The sequence below is a fragment of the Tympanuchus pallidicinctus genome, unplaced genomic scaffold (assembly GCF_026119805.1).
Source record: "Tympanuchus pallidicinctus isolate F22 unplaced genomic scaffold, pur_lepc_1.0 scaffold29, whole genome shotgun sequence".
NCBI classification, from domain to species: Eukaryota; Metazoa; Chordata; class Aves; order Galliformes; family Phasianidae; genus Tympanuchus; species Tympanuchus pallidicinctus.
This window is the reverse complement of record NW_026294746.1, coordinates 4,463,916-4,484,350: the sequence shown is the minus strand read 5'-3', so window position 1 is coordinate 4,484,350 and position 20,435 is coordinate 4,463,916. Positions and strand designations below refer to the sequence as shown.

The following is a 20,435-nucleotide window of genomic DNA, read 5'->3' as shown; positions in this document are numbered from 1 at the left end:
AAGATTTTTATCAATAGCACGTGTGTCCAGCCTCACATCCAGAAGCGAGGGGAAGGTCAAGGGGTCACAGATCAAACTCCCGAAAAACAAAAAAAGGAGGGGTGGGGGGAAGCTGCTATTGATCCCGTCTGCCGCCACAGCCGGTTCTCATTTAGCTGGAGAAGTTAAAGACATTAAAGGGCTGTGACGGAGAGGGGAATAAAAAGCCACAGCCAAATGGAAGGAAAGGTCATTGAGGACAAGCTATGGGCAAGCAGGAGCGCTCCCGGAGGAAGAGGATGCACCTTTAACCCTCTGCAGATCACCCTCTGACAACACCACACTCATTATTAGTTTAACACCAGCAGGTGAGCCCTTTGGCAGGGTTTCTGGAGGAGAAACAGACCTTCCCTGGGTCTCAGTGCCTTCCAGGTCTGAGCTGTGGGTTGAGGATTGCAATTCCAGCCTCACTTTGGCTATAGCAGGATCGCAGCCTGGTTGGTTGGCAGACATTGGTTTTATGGCTTTTGTAGGGAAAGCTGAGCATGGAACCATCCCTTACCTTACACAGGGCAGGGGAAGAACAAACATACGTAGTTCTGCATCCCTAAGGGATGGTATTAAAATCCCCTTGGCTGAGCAGGGTGAACGTGCTGTTGGGCTTTTGGAGAAGTAAAAACTGGAGAGGAAGAAGGAAAGGGTTGGAACTGGATGATCTTCTAGGTCCCCGCCAATCCAAGCCATCCTATGACTCTAAGTTCTTGTTCTTTTTACTTTCTAGCAGAAATGTTTTACCTACAATACATTATTTGGGACTTTGGGACTGCAAGGATGATGGGAGCAATCTCTATATGGAGCAATCTCCATCTAGCAGGTTCCATTCTTCTCTCTTAGTGGACAGACTTCTTTGCAACACACATTCTTAGATCCCTCCCTCTCCTCTCCTGCTCCCAGTGCAGGGGCCACCCAGCACTTACTTTGTCCATACTGCCCATACTGGTATCCAGCCACTGGGTCCACGCTGTAACTGGTGGTGCTGTAGGTGGGAGGACAGTAGGACTGCGAGGTCGGGAGGCTGTCCACGGATTTGATGGAGTCACTCCGCTGGCTGCAGCTGGCAGAGATGGAGTTGGTGGTGTCCAGGCCACCGTGAAGGGGAGAGATGGAGAAGTCAGCCTGGGGCTGCGGAGGAACCCCGCTGGGGTTGCTCAGGATGCTCATCACCTGGGGAAACACAGGAAGCAATGTGTCATCAGGGGTAGGAGAGAGACAGTCTACCAGGATGGAGAATGAAGGCTGCTTCCACCTGGTAAAAACAGACCTCACTTTTGGTTCCCCTTTGCCTAAGGCTTTCTTTGGTAGAATTGTTGAATCATCAAGGTTGGAAAAGACAGCAAAGATCTCCATGTCCAACCAATCATCCCATCACCCATGCCCACTAAACCATGTCCTTCATACACATCCAACCTACTAGTTTCATGTTTTTGTTGCCCTCTTTTTTAATGTTTTAATAAAATATATATATATAAAAAGAGGTCTTGTTACTGACATGCCTTAACTATATTAGATATTTTATATGCTGCCCAAACCCACTCTTCTTCACCCATTGCAGCCCAGGCAAATGTTGGATGCCCATAATGTCTATTTGAAAGACTTTCCTAGGGGACAATGGAGAGGTTCCTTCCTGGCACACTCAGTCTTCGGTTGCTCTTTGCTGCCCTGCAAACAATGTCATTGAACACCAGAGAAAGGAATAAACCAAGGAAAGCACAAGGGATGCACAAGTCAAGACCCACAGTTTCCTAAAGGGACAGCAGCTACTGCCATTGGAAGTCTGCATGGGGGTTGTTAATGGAGGTTCTGGTTTTGATACATTCTGCGTTAGGACAGAAATGTCAAAGTTCTCTTCACCCTGAAATGTCCATGAGTTCAGAGATGACAGGTCATTGCAGCACGGCACTTGGTTTTAGAACGTAATTCAATTTGCACACAAGCTATCTTCCTGCTCTGAGACATGAAACAGATGCATTTACGCTGTTTTTGTTGTGTTTTGTTTCTTTTTTTTTTCCCCACCCAAATGCCAGATTTGTTCCTGTGGGTGAACGTGGGGCGAGCCACTGCCTACAGGCCTCCATCCTGATATACTGCCTTAATGCAATTGCCTCCTGCAATCAGCAAAGTGACCCCTGGGTGCCTGGTTCAGGGTGTGAGGAGTTTGTGGGACCGGCGGTGCTGGATTTGTGCTGGCAGAGGTGAGGGGACAACCCGTCACCTCGGGGGGCCGCGGCGGCGCTGGGACGGCTGAAAATCTCCGACTTTAGCATAACCTTATTGACATCAATTAAAGTGGCAAATTGGAAATATTTGGAGCCTGGCAAGTGGTAAAATGAGCCCTTTATCCCCCGCCAGCGGCCTGGTGAGCTATTGTGCAGAGCATCCATTCTCTGGAAGGACACAAGAGTTGTTGTATAGAGCGCCGGGTCCCCTTCCTCTTCGTCTCTGTCCCCTCCTCCCTCACCTTCCTGCTGGACTGGGGCTTAGGGGATGCACGGCCCTTTGCTTTCTAAAGCTTCTCCTCCCCCCGGAAGGGCCCCGGAGCCCTGCAAAGCCGCTTTGCCTTGATGGGATCCCACCTCCCGACTCTGCCGGCATGAGATCCTTCCCAGATTTGTCTGGGGGGGAATTTTGGAGCAGGGCTGGCTGGGCCCCTGCGGAGGGGGAGTTAAAAAGCCTGGAAAATCAGTCTAACCCTGAGCACTGGGACAGGGATGGAGGAGCAAGCTTCGGACGAGCAGCACTGAGCTCACTTACCCTGCCCTCCTTTGAGTTTTCCAGCCTGCACCGAGGTTAGGTTTGCTGCTGGTCCACACAAGATAAAAAGCAATGGAGCTGTTTCATCCACTGGAGCCTAAATCCCCTCCAGCCCTCCAGGCACATCACCTCAATGTAGCCATGAGATGAAGTTTTTTAGCCGCAACCACTTGGAACCCCTTGCCCCATGACAGCAGGGGGACGAAGAGAGGAAATTGCATTTAAATATGCAAGACAGAATGGATTAATACGAGAGCAGAGCTGTGAGGGTGGATGTAACGCAAACATCTCTGCCTCGAGGCTTATGCAACAGTGAAATCATGTGAGTGCTGCCCCAACGTTGATTTTCCAGCTGCAAAGTTGTTTGTAACCTTCCACTAAAGCTGGGTCACGAACTTTGATCTGGCTCAGCCACGAATCCTCCTCCTCTGCCCCTTGGTCCCTGCAGATATCCCTCCTAGCACCAGGGCTGGAGGTGTCACAGCCTGCCCCAATGGGTATCCGGGATGCTCACATCTACAGCAGCCACAAAACGCTACTGCCTTTCACCTGAGAACTGAATCAGATGTTTAAAACAATAAACATCCTCCCTGCACACAGATATGTGAATTCTGTGTTATTTTTGGCAAGCTGCAGCTCAGGCAGCACCAAGCAGGGCTGTTTTGCTGCTCCCCTTCCGAGGTGTAGAGCTACAGATTGGCTGCATGCACTGCAAACCTCTGCAGGTGCAGAGAGAAATCATGTGCTAGAAAACAATGTGCAACTGGAACTACTCAGAGATCGGAGGGTTTGCTGGTGCTCTCCCTCCTGGCCATCTCCCTCATAAGAGTCAGCTGCTTTATATTACTCAGGAAAAATAAAAGGGTCTTAAAGCAAGTAGAAGTCATATTAACACTTCCGCTAAGGCCCTTTTAAAAAGAAAGGTGGATGTAAAGCTGTGTTGGTAAATGAAACCCAGATTCACACTCTCACACTTGCAGGAGCTGAGACGGGAGAAGACACTTGCAGAAATCCTGCTAAAGACAGTAATTGTCTTTAATCGGTCAGAATCAGGGCTGGTTTCTAATCCTGGCTCTGTTACTGACTCTGAAGGGTTCGTGCGAGTCACTTAAGCAGGGACTCAGCTAACCTGAGCCATGCGATGCTGATTCTGGTCTATGCTAATCCTCCAGAATCCACCTACAGAGAGAGTGATACCTCTGAAAGATCATCCTCCCGTCCTCAGACCCTTTCCTGAAAAAAATGATGGTCAGAATTTCCCTCTGGAAATGCATAGCGAGACATGAGGATGCCAATATTACACCAGGATGGTGAACAGCCCCCAAAGCACTGCCGACCATGGGAACATCTGTCTTTTTGCCTTTTCCAGGCAAACTGCTGTGAGCAGTTTGGGACTGGGCCCCACCAAGACCCTGTTTGCATCCAATCCACCCCAAGACATGAAAGTGTTGGGAATAGCAAGAGCAACATGGAGATTTCTGCTCCATCTCTGCTCTGCACGGATAACCCTCGGCCAGCACTATCTGACTTCTTGATTCAGCTGGATAAACTCATTTTCCAGGCAACTTTTGAACTTAGGAAGGTGCGGGGGCATCTGGAGAAATCCCCTCCTCAAGAATGCCACGTCCTTCTCCCCTCTTCTTTCTGACCTTGCTTTCTTATAATTTATTACTTCTTGGTGCATTATCATCACTAACTAAAAATCAATACCCACTTCACATCTGTAAGGTTTTATCTGGAGGGAAATCTGCTCCCTGTCCATCACGGTGACTGACAGCCTTCTCTTTCCCCTCCCTCTCGTCGGCTGCCTCTCTCCCCTTCCCCATCTCCTTTACCTCTGCTGCTGTCCCAAATCAGTCACAGGCATTGCGTGGGCTTGCACTTTAGGCTAAGTCAATAACGGCCCCGGTGCTAGGAGCCTTCAGCCTCTCTCCTACCCTTTCCAGAGGTCATTTGTCATAGGGGAAAAGTGGTAGGGGGTCTCGGTGTGTTGGGGAGCCCAAGGTTACCGCACAAAGACCCTCCTGGATGAAAGAGCCAGCCTCCTGCTGCTGCTGCCCTCCCCACCCTCATCTCCCCCTGTTCCCCAACCCACCCACCCACCCCCCCCCGGGACGTTTCATCACTCTCTCCCATACTTTAAAAGAAGGGGAGTTAAAAAAATGTAATTAATTCCCTCCATTTCTGAGCTGGCCCTCAGGGCCTCTGGCCGTGGAAACTGTAGCAGGGGAAATGTGCACCCTTTATGATAAACGGATGCGGCTTTGGGAAGGGAAGAGCAATTAGGGCCTTCAATCTGTGCAATCAGGCCTTCAGATTTTAGGGTTAGAGGTTGGGGGGTGGTTGTGTGTGCCGGGGGGGCAGGAGGGGCTCAAGGGGCAGACAACGATAGGGAGAGCTGCTGTTCTGATGGAGAAGGGCACACACACGTCAGGGAAGGGACAGTGGGGAAGTTTGATGACAAACCCTTGCCCTGTAGATGTGGCTGGGACATGGGACAAAGCAAGGCAGCCCAATGGTGACATCAGACCCTGAAACATCAAGGAGTGGATGCCCACCATATGCAGGGTGTAAATAGCCCAAGACAACAGGGAGGACGCAGAGATGCTTTGAGGAGATGGCATCCCAAAATTCCAAAAGGATGGGAAGGTGAGAGCCTGCAAACACCGTTTTCCAGAGTGGCTCCCAGTGCTGCTCGTCTCTGTTTTTGGGCATCTGATCTGACAAAGCGTAGAGCGTCCAAAATCAGAGGCTGCCTTAGAAAAATGCTGCATTTAGAAACTGCTGAGTCTGGCTAAGTTGTGAATAAAGGGAAGACGTAATCATCTGCAACTAGCTGAAGGGTGTTAACTCCAAAGGAGCTGCCAGATGGTCCCAAAGGAGTGCAGACTGAAGAGGGAGAAAAGCTCATGGCAGTAAGCAGTATTTCTGAAGCTGCGGTGTTGTTTTCCTAAGAATGGGTAGAAAACCTCAGTTTTGGGAAAGGCTGGAAGCACGATTGGTTTGAATATTTAATACTAACCAGACAAAAGCCCTACGGACTTCTGCTGAGAAGAATGCGTTTGTAGGTTCTATGGTGTCAACATTCACACCATTTCTGAATTTCTGAATATCTGATAGCCATGCTGGGCAAGGCTATGGGTCTCTTGGCCTTCCTGCCTACACGGAGCAGACAACTGGTGTGCTGTGAGTTCCCCTATGAAGTTTTCACCCCTGGGTTGGTCTCCACTATTTGCAGTTGATTCACCTTCTGCTTTGGGCAGGTGATGCTCTGTCCTCTAAGCTACTTGGTGGGGACCCAGCTTTAACTTTTCCACCTCTCCCTGGCAGCCTTTTCAGCTAATCTTTTCCTTCCCTCTTGCAGAAGGCAACCTTTCCTCACACTGGTGCTTTCTGATCTCTGTGCATTCATTCTCACTTCATGGGAAGAGGGAGAGTTGATTATTCTATACATACATTAAATGGGAACAAAATGAAGAGGTGACCGTAGGACTGCTGAGAGTTGAAGAAAGAGTTGGGAGGAGATAAATAGCTCCCAAAGATCTTCACTTGAAAGGAGGATAAATATATGCAAATATGCCCCTAGGTAGGCCTAAAATGACTTATGTAGCAATCACTAACACTGCACTCACAAAGCCAACTAATTAATTTTGAATATTTTCTAAACCACTAGACCCAGCTGAGCTGTACCTCAAAATGCCAAACCAATCCAGTAAGTGGTTTTGCATTCAAGCCAAGAAACTTCATAGTATTTGCACCTAAAAAAAATCTGATCTGTTCAGTCTAATGGCAATTCCCAGGAAATCTGGGAGCCCAGGGATTGAACTTCATAGAATCAGAGCATCATTACAGCTGGAAAGACCATTGAGATCATCTCGTCCCACCATTCACCCATCACCACCACACCAATGTCTTTCAGATGGAATTTGGAAAGCAAAAGACCCCTCCAGTGAGGTAAACGGGAGTTTAGCCCTTAATTTAAATGCAGCAATAATTCTGCTGTAGGAATTAATTGTTATGCTATCGATTGAAGAAGTGCTGACTGGTGTTTCCTACAAAGTGAGTGAGGAGTAATGCAAATGTTTGCTAACCAACACTACCAGTGTATTTACATTGAATGGATGTGGACAAAAAAGCCATTCCCCCCAAAAAATGGTTCACCGCTAATGGCAAAGGATTGCTCCAGGGCAACGATGTTCCATTCTCATAACCTCTTCCACTCCAGTGGAAAGTGTTTGGGGACGAGTGAAACCTGGGAGTTTCCCAATGCCACACCATGTGTGAGTCAGGAGCAGAGCCAGAACAGAAGATGTTCCTGGATCCTTCCTGCTAGCATGGGACAGAGCGTGCCGGATCCCTTGAAAGTGATCAGCAATGGTTGCCAGCGAACAGTAAAACCAGAAATATCATCAATGCCTTTCAGGGACTTAAAACACCTAGTCTTAAAACAGCGTAGTCTAGGACACAGCGGGTGAAATGGAGACGAGCATCATGTCCTAAGACGACCCTGTTCACTTGACAGATGAGGATGGAGAGGGCTTGGGGAGATGCTGGTGGTGAGATGGAGCTGGGGATGCAATGGTGAGCTGCAGCAAAGCGGGCCAACGCGGGCTGCACAAGGGGAGGATTAGGAAAAAAAGGCGGTGGGAAGTTATTACCTGATTGTTCAAGGCTATGGTGAGGTTCCACCTGGAGCACTGCATCTTGTTTTGGGCACCCTGCTTCTGTAGAGATGTACAAATTATGGAGAAGGTCTACAGAAAAGTTTCTAAGCTATACAAAAGAATGGGAAGGTCTCAGCTCTAATGGTAAGAGAAATTGCTTAAGGCTGGATGGTCTGGGTAAGAGAAATGAGCTCTTCTTGCAGTGGGAATACTGTAAGGAAACCAGAAGCACCATGGGGTTAAACATTCCATAATGGCTATGAAGAATTTTGTAGCAGAAGCATAATTTGGAGGGAAGAGGGGAGGCACTGCTGAATTACATCAAAAACTGCTTGATCCAGAGACACAAAGCACTGCTCTTGGTGCCTGGGAGCCAAGCTCTACTGTCACCTATGTGAAAGCAGATGCTAAAGCTTCTAACAGTCTGGATAACCAGAGGAAACAAATAGACCTGCTGTGCTTCAAAATCAAGACTAACCCCTCCCATAACTGGGTGAGACTCAAGTCAGCCATGCCTTACCATGTTGAAACTGTTGAAAGGGCTGATTTTTGTTCACTGCTGAGCATCTCCCTCTGAAAATGAGCTTTGTGCTTTACTGACCATTGACATGTTTATTCACCTGATTGTACCTATGCAGATGCACTTATCCTGATGCTGTTTTATCCCAAAATATGTGAAGGCCAGGTGAATACACTGGGGACTCCATGGGGAAATTGCTTTGTTGGGATATGGGGTATCTCTGGGCATTAATTGCAGGAAGATGAATCTTGGTTGTGGCATTTTAGAACTCACAAAGTCATCGAAGATGAGAGAGCAGAAAGGTACAACCCCGGAAAACAGGAATTCCTAAACATTTCCAAGCCTTGAGAGGGACTCAGGTTAGGTTCAGCTTTGGAAATGGTCGTGTTTTTTAATCGGCACCTATTCATCCAGTTCTGGGTAGGCTGAGACATGCTGACAGCAAGAATATACACCAAGAATATACACCCAACACAAGGAAACACCCGACGAAACTTCAGCCATTTCTCCCTCAACACCCTTCAGCATCCCCGCATCGGCAGAGGCTAACAAAGACGGCCCCAAATTTGCAGAAAGGTCTCCTTCTCCCCTCCTCCCCTCCTCCCTCCCTCCTTTTATATATTTATTTCCCCTTTGCTAAGCCAGTCTGCGCTCGCTCACTATCACAACCCCCTGCAGACACTGGTAATGGAGTGCGGGTGCTGCCTTACTGCTTCGAAACAAGATTTCCTGAGATCCTTTGAGCTCGCTCCATGCCTCCCCCTCGCCTGCTTTTCTCTCTCTTTTTGGAGAGTGGAGGGGAGCCTCTATAAATGTGAAAGGAGCTGCACTACAAAGAATCCCCCGAGTGGCATATCCCAGCCTCGGGCGAAGCTGCTTGGTGCACTGATAGTCCTGCGTATCTGTTCTAGGACTCCTCTTTCTCTTCCCCTCCCTCTTTCTCTGATCAATCGAGGGCTGTAATCAGTTAAGGTCCAGCTTAACTGCAGTGTAAGATACACCAGTTAAGCAAAGCCAATGCCTCCAGGGTTCCCATGGTAAATACAGGGAGGTCATGGGGAGATGAAATAACCCTGATAAGTTCAGCAAGTGCAGTGCTAGCTAGGCTCGCATAGAACACTTAATAACTTGAGCTGGCAGAAGAATGGGAGAAAGGAACAATCAGAACTGTTTCCTATTCCCAGCTCCTCTTCTGCTTGTTTGCTTTGCTCCCCAGTTCTCCCCATTTCTCTTTTCAGCTCACCCCAATGAATGAACAAGCCAGACCCCAATCCTGTCCAGGACTGCAGGGTTGAATTCTCAATGACAGCTCCTGAATCCAAGGAAATGCCTTTTGCAGCCCTACACGTGTGCTCTCCCCTTGGGCTTCTCTCTGCTGCTAGGGAGCAGTGTGGTATTTCTAAAGGCAGGCAGCTCCTTGCTTTTGCCAAATGTGAGTTTCAATCTGAGCACTGGGCAATGGGGTTATGTCCATCCAGGCCTGGGGTCCACTGGGGGCATTATTGCAAATAAATAGGAGGAAAAAAACAAGAGAATAAAGCAAGCATCTTGCTAAAAACGGTGCCTTAAATACAGGATTACCCGTACCACCAAGGCATTCTACCTCAACAACCTCTACCCTGTTTGTTTCCATAGTAAATCTTCTCCTTTCTCTCCATAAATGTCTATCTTCAGGGATGGCCCAGGAAAAACGGAGCCCTTTGCATTAATCGCCTTTACATCAAGTTGATCACCTTCATGCTGGATCCAAACAACTTATGGTTTCCTAACACCCACTTTGGAGGGTTTGGGGATGACTGGGGTGTCAAAGGGATTTCCTTGTGCTTCTGTTCCTGAGCTCACTGCAGAAACACCCCCCCTACCCCCCCAGATTCTACCTGGCCTTAATCCTGAACTAATGACTTGATGAACACAATGTGAGGTTTGGATGCAAACAGCACCACATGGGCTGCTGTCTAATTGGACATCAGCCCACCAGGCATTGCAGATAGGGGAAAATAAAAAAAAAATACCATGTAGGATTTATTAAAAACGATGCAGATGCACAAAGAGCAGAACAAAATCTTTAACCAGAAGCGATAAGAAAGCCCTAAAGGATTTGAGTGGAGATAAATATCCCTCTTGGAGTCCTGCAGCTCTCACAAAGGTTTTTGGGCTGGCGTTTCCCCGCAGTGTGAGAGGTGCTTACTTAAGCAGGGGATGGGATTACCTCTTCCCCCAGTGCTCTGGCATTTCTGCACTCAGAGCCTGCACAAAACCAGTTTGTATGGTCAGCCAATGTAAAGAGCTGAAATCCCAACAACAAAGATACACCGTTGAACTGCCGGCCAAACTATGTCTATGCCAATGGGAAGGGTCAATACCTCATTAAAACTAAACCTCAACCAAAAGGGAACAGTCACACATTAACCAGAGGAGTACATAAACCACAGCACAGCTCGATGTACCAACACAAGGCACTTTGCATCTCAACCCCCCGATTGAGCCGGCTTTTATGAGAATACCTTGTATGGAAGAATAAGAAAGTGGCAAAATTGTGCCCTTTGCTGCATGGCCAAGTAGGGGAGATGGGGGGATCACAACTCATAGTGCTCCAGCAGAGTTTTTAAGGCACCCCCTGCACGCAGAAGTTTAAAAGCACACGAGGCGCTGCTGATCCAGAGATAAATGGTGGAAAAGGGATTAGAGATACTTAGCGGAGGAGAGGGAAGACTCAGGAAGGGCTGATTATTTTAAAGATATGACTATTTAAAGATAATGATTGCATAAATTTAATTAATGCATTTTCATGCTGCAAATGGCCGTTTTGTAATTAATGTATCTGGCCTCGCTAAGCATGGGAGATCACATCTCCTGCCCCCCCTCCCTCCCTTCCCTATTCCCCCCTCCGCCTCGCGTTTAATGAAAGACAGAAAGCAGATGACAGAAACAATTTGTCAGCCAGTACGGGTGTCAGATGCCTAATTGGTTGCGCTGAGTTAGTGGGAAGTAAAGGGGGAGAGGGCCAAGGCTAGGGGGCTCTTCTCTCTTTATCCAAGGCTTCGGGGTGGGTGCCTGGATGGGAGGTGATGGGGGGTGAAAGTGTTTCTCGTTAATTGATGGAGATTAGGACACAGATTGGCTGTGGCAGGGACTGGGCAGTGACAAGAAGGGGATGGGAGAGGCTGGTTAACAGCCGTGCAAACAAGCTGCCATATCTCACCATGCATTAAGGCTGGCGGTGCTGACAGCACCGATGGTTCGGGTTGGTGTGTGTGGGTTAGAGCCTTAGGAAAACTGCCCTGTGTCTTCCCATCCTTGCCCCACTCTGGGATTGGCTTAAAAAGCATAAAGCTGGAGTTGATGTACGTGTCAGGTGGTGACTGAGTTCTGTGGGTGTGTTTGGGTCATAGAGATACAGCACAACCAATGTTCTCTGGTCATTATGTGGAGTGAAAACATCCTTCTCCATAAAGAAAGGCCTAGCAATATGAATTCCTCTGAAATAGCAACCAGCAGAGGCTGCACAGAGAGGTGGTGATACCCCACCCCTGCAGACACCCCAGGTCAGACTGGAGGGGATCTGAACGCCTGGTTGAGCTGTAGGTGACCCTACTCACTGCAGGGGTGTTGGGCCAGGTGGCCTCGAGGGTCCCTTCCAACCCACCTGTGATTCTATGATGAATTAGAGAGCCCAGGCTACAAGCGCCCTGAATCTCACTGAGAGCTGAGCATCCTGGCCCTGTCCCAGCACGACATGGCTTGGGTTAGCCAGAGTCACACCTGGGAGGAAAGCAGAGAGGTGCCTTATTTTTGCACCATCCCTCTTCCTTCAAGGCTTTCTGGGACCTCTGCACCCTCCAACTTTGCTGTACTTGTCACAAGCACAAGGCAGAGCAGTGTTGCCACCTTACAAATGGAAAAATGAGCCCAACGAAGGCTGATAATTCAAGGCTGCACCAAAGTCTCTTGGGATGGAGGAATTTGATCTTTCCAAATCCAAGGTTTTCGTTCCAGACAGCCTTACCTCTCCTCTCGTATGAAGAACAAGAGAATTACAGCACGGTAGAACCATTAAGGTTGGGAGAGATCACTAAAATCACCAAGCCCAAGGAACCTCAAAACATCAGTGCCATCAGATGCTGTTGGGTGTCCCTATAGGTATAAGACAGCCTTAGAAAAGTGGGAACAGCTTCCTGTTCCCACAAATGAAGGTGATAAGTAGAGAGGCATGGGGAGAAAGAGCTAAGAATAGAAAATGTTGATTTTCCATGCTGGGCTCTGATCACATTCCAACACACCACCTGCAGAGATGAAGACACTGCTGGGCTCCTGCGTTGTGCTACACGTCCCTTTGTGAGGGGTCTGCAGAGGGTTGAGAGGTGGTGGAAAATGTTATGGGCAAAACAAGATACACCATCTTTTCTTTTAGATGAAAGAGTGACTTTCAGACTGCACAAATGGAAATGGAAAGGGGGTGGGCGATGGATGCAAGAGCAAATGCAAACTTTTTGATTTCAAAGAGATGAAAACAAGGTAAAACCTTGCAATTTGTAGCAAAAACATGTTCAAGATAAAATATCCCATTAAAAGAGTTTTCTCTTTACTTATAAAAGCAAAATAAACTCTCCAGAGAGTGAAATGGAACCATTCTGCTCTTTCCAAGATGTCCCCATCTGTCTTCCTTGTCACTGCTGGCCTCAGTTATTCATTCAGCTGCAGGGTGAGCATCATGCAGACATGGGATTTGGTGATGTGCAACTGAAGCCATTCTTATTGTTAAATACTTGTGTTGCAGAGAGGTGGAAGTGCTACAGCCAGGGAACGGCTACCACTGTACAATAGAAATAAAATCCTAGTGCCCCAAAATGGCATATCTATGGCATATCTCCCACCAAGCCTGGCGCTCTTTCTACTCCCACTCCAAGAAAGCAAATTCAGAAAAAAAAGAAAAAAAAAGGAGGAAAAAAAAAATGCAACAGGGTAAAAGCTTCATATTCCTGACTCTATTCCAATACAAAGTCAAAAGAGAGTAGGAGCCAACCCTGCTCCAGCTGCCAAAAGCTAAATGGCCTAAGATGCATCAGGGAAAATGGAGGAATGGGAATTATTAATGCCTTCTGAAAATCTGCACTGCAGAAATACTCAGCATTTACTTCTTCCTTCTTCATAATACATGCTCTCTTCCCTACGCTGGAGTACACCCATTATTTTCCTTCTGGTTTATAGGACATGAGGGGCCATCACTGGGTGCTGGAGCTTTGCTAGGGAGGAATATGTTCCATCGTGCATTAAACAAATGCTAAATGATTACAAGCACCATATTGGCTGAGAAAAAAAGCAGGCTGTGGTGAGTTGTGCTTGTCACATCACCGCTCCTGCTTGGCAAATAAGTCCTAATGCACAATTGGTATTTATTAGATGACATACAACAACTGTCTCATTAAATCAGGGCTCGAGTGTAGGCCGGAAGTCTTAATTTAAAGTGTCACCAGCTACTGAATTCAGATGGTTTAGGCAGGAGGAGAGGGAAGGGAAGGGAAGGGAAGGGAAGGGAAGGGAAGGGAAGGGAAGGGAAGGGAAGGGAAGGGAAGGGAAGGGAAGGGAAGGGAAGGGAAGGGAAGGGAAGGGAAGGGAAGGGAAGGGAAGGGAAGGGAAGGGAAGGGAAGGGAAGGGAAGGGAAGGGAAGGGAAGGGAAGGGAAGGGAAGGGAAGGGAAGGGAAGGGATAGGTGGTCTTAACCCACCTTCTGAAATGGGTTGTGATTTCCATGCCAATCGCGGCTCTGGTTCAAAAAATATTTGTTCTGCATTTGCTTTCTCTCTCTGCTCCCCTCTACGTACACTTCTTCAAACTCTCCCCCTAATAAACGGTTGAGCACCTTTCTCTGTGTTTTAAATGCAGCGTCGAAAGCAAAGGTTAATGCTGGAGATTGCATTCCAATTGAAAACGCGGCAACCGGTAAATTTGGTTTGTTTAGAGTGGAAATGCTTGAACTGCTGTGGATGGGTGGCGGGTGGGAGATGTGCCCCAGCTCCTCGCTGGGCAAAATTAAATTTCAAAGTTTAATGAGTTGCGAAGGGCGCTGGATTAAAAAGCCTGGACCCAAAACTGAAGCAGTGCGATGAAGGGAGAGAGAGAGAGAGAGAGAGAAAAAAAATCCCACCAAACCCGAAACGTCAGGGAACAGAGCAAGTGAAAAATGTCAGGGCAAATTGCTCTTGACAGTGTTAATATCTGCACCTCATAGCAATAATTACATGTAAATAAATAGTGAAATAGCTCTCAGCTGGAGTCTGGGCTCCGAGTGCAGATGCCACTAACAGCCAGCTGGGGACCTTTCGCTCTTCTACTGTCATTTTCCCCCCCTTTCTTTCCTTCCTCCCTCCCTCCCCTCATTTAATCTCTGCCAGAGCTGCGAGTGCAGTACTGAAGCCCTGCAGCCCCTTTCTTTGGGGCTCGTATCTCCCTCCCCACCAGGGGCTGCTTTTAGCTTGCCTTGCAAAGGGAGAACAAACTTCAGTTTGGTCATCTTGTGAGTAAAGCTGAGAGGTGAGAATGGCTTGGCTGGCTGTCGTCCCACTGCTGTGGGCTCCTAAAACATCAGGAGGGATGGAGCTGTCTGTTTCAAGCAGTAGAACCACCAAGGTTCTCAAAAGGACACGGGAGAACATAAGGCTCAGCATCAGGGTGCTGAAAGATGCTTCATTTGCAGAGAAGAGCCTGAGCTGATGCCTCTGACCCTTATACAAATAAAGACCCAAGTGCACAAACCCACATTGTTTTGCATTTCTATAGACCCACGTCACTCTGTCCTTTTACAGACCCACATCATTCTGCACTTCTACACCAATCCCTCATAGCGCATCGTGTGAGACTAAGACATGAGCAAGGGAGAAACAGCGTTGCATCATTAGCATTAAAGCCCACCGAGGAGTGCTGGGCAGACAGACTGCCTTTTGGTCTGTCTGTCCTGGTGCTTCGATGATATAGCCGAAGGGATGTGGGTGTTTGAGTGGGGGAGACTCCATAAAGTAAATGTGCAATTGCATAAGAAATCCTGGAGTTATTAAGGTTGGAAAAGACCTCTAAGACCATCCAGGCCAACTGTCCACCTACCACCAACACTGCCCATTAAACCATGTCCAAAAATCGATAGATACACAATTACTACAGGTTAAAGTACTTCTATAGAGAAGGCCTTTGGGGTGAGACCAAAGGGCCCTGACTACACCCTAAGTCAGGGCAATGAGGTTCTTACCTTACGTATCTAAATTTAAGCAGAACAAAACCCTCGTGCCTCCGTTCTTGGTCGCAGAGATAACAACCATCCCTGTGGTACAGGGAGAAGAGACGCTTTCCCAGGATGATGAGATGCTCAGATATTGTGATGAAAGTCTCAGATAAAGCTAAGCTCATTATTTTAGCCCTGTTCTCTTCCACTTGGTCCATTTATCTCTTCGCGCCCTCAGTTTAGCTCCCAGTCCTACAAATCAGGATTAATTATAAGCCATAAAGCTCTGCTAACCAACAAGCAAGCCCATGCTGCTTTACCCCTCATTGCTGGGGAAACAGAAATAACTTGTGGCTGGAGACAAACAAACCTGTAAGGTTGCTCACAAGGGCAGGAATGGTTTAACCCAACTGAGGATGTAGAGAGAAAACCCAGGGATCTCTGCTCCTGTTGCCTGGTGGTTTGGGGGATGCCCCAAATGCGTGCCCATTGACACCTCTCCCATCTAAACAGCATCACTCCAAAGCTGAGCTGCCAGACCAAAGGAAATCAATACAAATAACCTGCCATGATAGGATGGAGACGTTCCTACCGAACCACTGCCTTGTATAAGGAAGAAAAGCTTTGAGGCCTTTCCTTTCGGCTAATGAAATTCACAACAACACCCCACACTGCACTGAGCAACAAACACAGCTCCATTATTTGGAAAACAAATATGTTCTTTAGAGCTTCCTGGTTGTCAAACACCTTTTTGTTTAGCTCAACAACTAATCCACTTATCGGAGGATAAAGCTGCCAGTGAATCAACAGTATGATAAAAGCATGCACAAAATTAGCAAAAATTTGCCTATGGCTCCTGCACGTTTAACAAACACCAGCTAAGAGAAAAATGATTCCTATTTTTTTTTTAATAACTGAGATCCCCAGGAGAGATTCTGTCAGATAGCAGCTTTTATTTTGCTTGTAGTTTTTTTCCCCTCTCTCTCTCTTCATATATAACCCAAGCACTGAGGCTGGGAGATGCTGGGAGCTGATATCAGATCCACGGTGAAATTGGCAGTATTTGAATAAGCAAGTGATGCAGCAAGGAAAAAAATTAATAAGGTTATATGTATATATATCATAGAATCATAGAATTGCTCAGGTTGGAAAAGACCTTCAAGATCATCAAGTTCAACCTCAACCTAGCCATACTACCCTAACAACCCACCTGTAAATCATGTCCTCGAGCAGTATATGCATATAATACATATAAATATATAAAATAAAAATGTAGTGCTCAGGCACTGACTGCTTCCCTAAGACCTCAGCTTTGCTGGATGTCTTCCTCCCCATTGGGTTGTAACACTCATAGGATGCTGGATTTGTCCTTCCCTGCTCTTCAGCATGCACTGCACACACAGATGTTGTCTTGTGAGAATTGCAGCATTTCTGGACAAATTCATAAACCAATGTACGTGAAAGGGAATGAGAGAAAGAGGGGGTGAGAACTCCTTAAGGCTGGGCTATTCCAATGAAATGGAATGACAGGTGCCAATGGGACCAATGCATCTCTCCATAGTTCACAGCATCAACAAAGAGTGATTCAGCTTTTCCAAGGTCTGACTGATCTTCTGATGATTCCTGTCTCTCTATCATACAGAGAATGTAAAACGAGCTTGTCCCAAAGGAAGTGGGTTAGATAAGGGGAAAGAACTTGGGCAGTATTCTCCTGTTGCTACCTTTGAATACCTGAAGAGGAGAATAATAGAATGGTTTGGGTTGAAAAGGACCCTTAAAGGCCACCTGTTCCAACCCCCTGTAGTGAGCAGGGACACCTACAGCTCCAGCAGGACACAGAGCCCCATCCAGCCTGACCTTGGGTGCCTCCGAGAACGGGGTTTCTATCATCTCTCTGGGCAACTTATGCCAATGTCTCACCACACTTACTACAAAAACTTCTTCCTTATCCAGTCTAGATCTCCCCTCTTCTAGTTAATCATTTCCTCTTTTCCTATCGCAACAGACTCTACTGTCCCCTCCCTTGGTGAGTTGGACTAGATGACCTTTAAGGGTCCCTCCCAACTCAAAAGATTCTATGATTCATTCAAATATTCTCCTCTTTCCCCCCCACCAACTTTACCTAGGCTTGAACAGGACCACAGCACATGACCATGGGATCATTTAGGGGAGCTGGGAATTAATCAAGAGGCACCCACCTGTCAGGCTGGTATCTGGAACTAACTGGAAACACTTGCTAGTACTTGACCTCTCGCCCTCCAGACAAGCCTGTGGCTCTTGAGTGGTTTGAGAAACCCTCTTGCAGCTCTGAGACCCCAGGTGAAATAAAGCAAGGGGAGAGAGGCAGGAGCTGGGTAATGAGCCACGGGGGAAGCAGAAAGAGCTGATGGGGGAACCAGTAACCTTCTGGCACTGGTGGGAGAATTCAGATGAAGAGCTGGGGCAAAGACCTGGATGCAGTGAGAGAAAAAAAAACCAGAGCACACCATGGTTTGGCCAAGGCAAGAGAAAGAGCCTCCTGAGGCTCCGTGCTGTGCCGGACAGGTAGGAAGAGATGCTGGAAATATTTGGGGTGACATATCCCCATACCTTTCTATGCGTCCCCTGGAGGGCTTATATATATTTTACATCATACACACACATTGGTGCAGACTGTTCAGCACACTTTGGTGCTCCATCTGCCTTTCTTGTGCTTACTGGAGGCCCAAATGCCGTGCCGGTGAAACCCAAGGCAAAGCTCCACCTGCTCAACAGCAGAAGAGAGCCCTGCATGCCTGCCAAAGGATCTTCAAATATCGTATCTTAATTGTTTAAAGAGAATCTTGCTCTTTGACATGCACAGCCAGATTATAAACTGATGCAGAATGGCTCAGTCACTCCAAGCTCGGAGCCAGATGATGTGAACACGACAATGTCACTTCTAGTTTGATCTTCAGCTTTAGGACTTTGAGCTTCAGCTTGAGGACTTCTGAGTTATCTCCATGAGAAGGGAAAGGACAAATACTCCAGGAAAACCAGCTTTCACCAACTGCCCCAATACCAGAGAAAGAAAGAGCACAGAACAAGATCTGAGCCAACGCATAAAGCAGTGGGACATCTTTCTTACACAATGGGACATCTTATATTCTGGGACAGAATCCAGGAAGATGTCCCCTGGATCTTCACAGAACAGAAAGAGTTTATACTTAGAAGTCAGCTGGAGGCAACGCAGACCCCAGAATGTCTGTGTGAGAGACGACACTCGCAGATGGGCATGGCTGCACGGCCAGGGCAGGGCATGGGAACGCAATGAGCAGCACATGCAGCCCAGGACCTCATCAGAGCTGTCAGACAGAGCTGCTGAATCCTACGTTGGCTTTTAGGGTCTGGGAGACCCCATGTGGCTCCTAATTCGGGGCTGGATTTGTGCTCAGCTGCGCACTCTAATCGTTAATTAAAGGTTTGCCATCATCCTCCAGCAGCTGTCAGTGTCCTACAGGTCGATCCCCAAGCAACACTCTGCAGAGCCAGAGCTGTCGATTGGAAAGTTCATTGTATGGGCAGTGTCCAGCCCCTCCCTGTCCTCAATACACCCGGGTATTTATTTCCTATTTATTCCCCTTATTTCCAATGCTCTGCCTTACTTCTTTCCCCTTCTCGCAATCCAGCCCCCATATATTTCTTGCTTTCTCCTCTTGTTCGTTCTTTAGTTTTTCTTTTCTTCTATTTTTTTTTTCTTTCATTCATTCTTTCTTTTTTTTCTTTTTTCCTTTTTTGGAACGAAAAAGAAAAAAATGTTATTTTGTGCCTCCTGAGCTTTGCTGGCTGGGCTCGGCTTCTGTATCAGCTGGAGGAGCTTATGAGCCTCGTCTCCTCGGATTTAGACTGAAATTTTGATTTTCTGCCGCGCTCAGATAATGTGGAAATCCTGTTCCCCGATATTTACTGTTTATCAGCGCAGCGCAGCGCAGTTCTGGGGGGAAGGGAAACTCCCCCTCCGTGTCCCCCCTCGTCCACGCCACCCCCCATCCTGCATGCTAATGGGGTCTCACTTTGGAGCAAACCTACAACAAAAGCCTAATTACAGTGAGTGGAGGGGAAGAGGGATCCATCATTGGATCCTACTGGAGCGTGGAGTCGGTCCCTCATCCTATTGGTGACCACCAAACCTTCTCCTTGGAGCTGTTGCCACCTCAGGAAGACCTCAATCTGTATGAAGTTGAGGATGGGAAAGCGAACAGCTGTTTCTCCAAGCTCCACATCTGGATCCAGCATTCCCTCAGCATCTGCCATTCTCCAAGGAGCTCCACGTCCCTTTTGCATCCATCCCACCTGCATCCCTTCCATGGAGATTAGTGTCACTGAGCCCTTGCAGACGCATTCCTACAGGGAGCCCGGAGGGAAAGCAGGGGGCACTTTCCTGCCCGACATGAACCAGGCAAGAAAAATAAAGCAGTAATACGAAAATCTGGGGCTCAGCAGCAGGGGAACATCTCTAAGTGGCCGGCGGGGCGTAATGCCTCGCTATTAATGAGGCCTGCCACCGATCCCTAAAAGGATTGCTTATTGTCAGATAGTGTACGGGGCTTTCTCTCTGCCCCCCAGCCCCTCGTGGGGAAGGCAGGCATTTCCCTCTGGTTGGGATTGAGCTGAATGATGTCCTGGTCACCTACAAACGTGCTGGGCTTTCTCTGAAACCATAATTAGCAGCATCAGCGGGGTAAGGCAGCAGGGTAACACGGCATGGAGGAGGAAATGGGAAAAAAAGAGGGTTTAAAAAAAAAAAAAAGGAAGAAATAGAAGGGTAAAGGAATGGAAAGGGAGACGGGAAATGTGATAAAGCTCAGCCAGGCGCTCCCTGCTCGCGCTGTTCTCCGTGCAGCTCTTCTGGTTTAAAGTGACTCCGCTTCTTATGGAAGCGGAGAGGCGGTATTAAAAAAAAAAAAAAAAAAAAGGAGAAAAAAAAAAAAAAAACCAAGACACAGAGAGCTTCCTTATCTCATGGAGACAGTTGTCAGGAATCACTTTGACTGAGTCGTTTTGTCTCCATGCTTTTTTTCGCTGTCAAGCAGGCCTCAGGACATGGATCAAAGGAGAGGCGCCGAGCGCTCGCTGCAACTTCTGATCCCTTCTCGGTACAGACGCGGAGTGGCAGACAGCTCTCCTCCACATCAAATGGCAGGAGAGGAGCGGGAGGAAGAAGGGAGAGGGGGAAGAGAAGCTGGGAGAGAGGCAGAGAGGAGGCAGCGAGGGGCTCTGTGCCATTCTGG

The 20,435-nt window shown here is 47.8% G+C and overlaps 1 protein-coding gene across 4 annotated transcripts in view; it reads right to left on the bottom strand.

Annotated features, from left to right (window-relative positions):
• PAX7 (paired box 7) overlaps nucleotides 1–20,435 on the bottom strand; it is an 89,462-nt gene that overhangs the window by 5,225 nt on the left and 63,802 nt on the right. For all 4 annotated transcript variants that reach the window (XM_052691797.1, XM_052691799.1, XM_052691798.1 and 1 more), the window contains exon 9: nucleotides 957–1,203. In XM_052691797.1, the coding sequence (XP_052547757.1) occupies nucleotides 957–1,203 (247 nt within the window). The remainder of the gene's footprint in view (nucleotides 1–956; nucleotides 1,204–20,435) is intronic.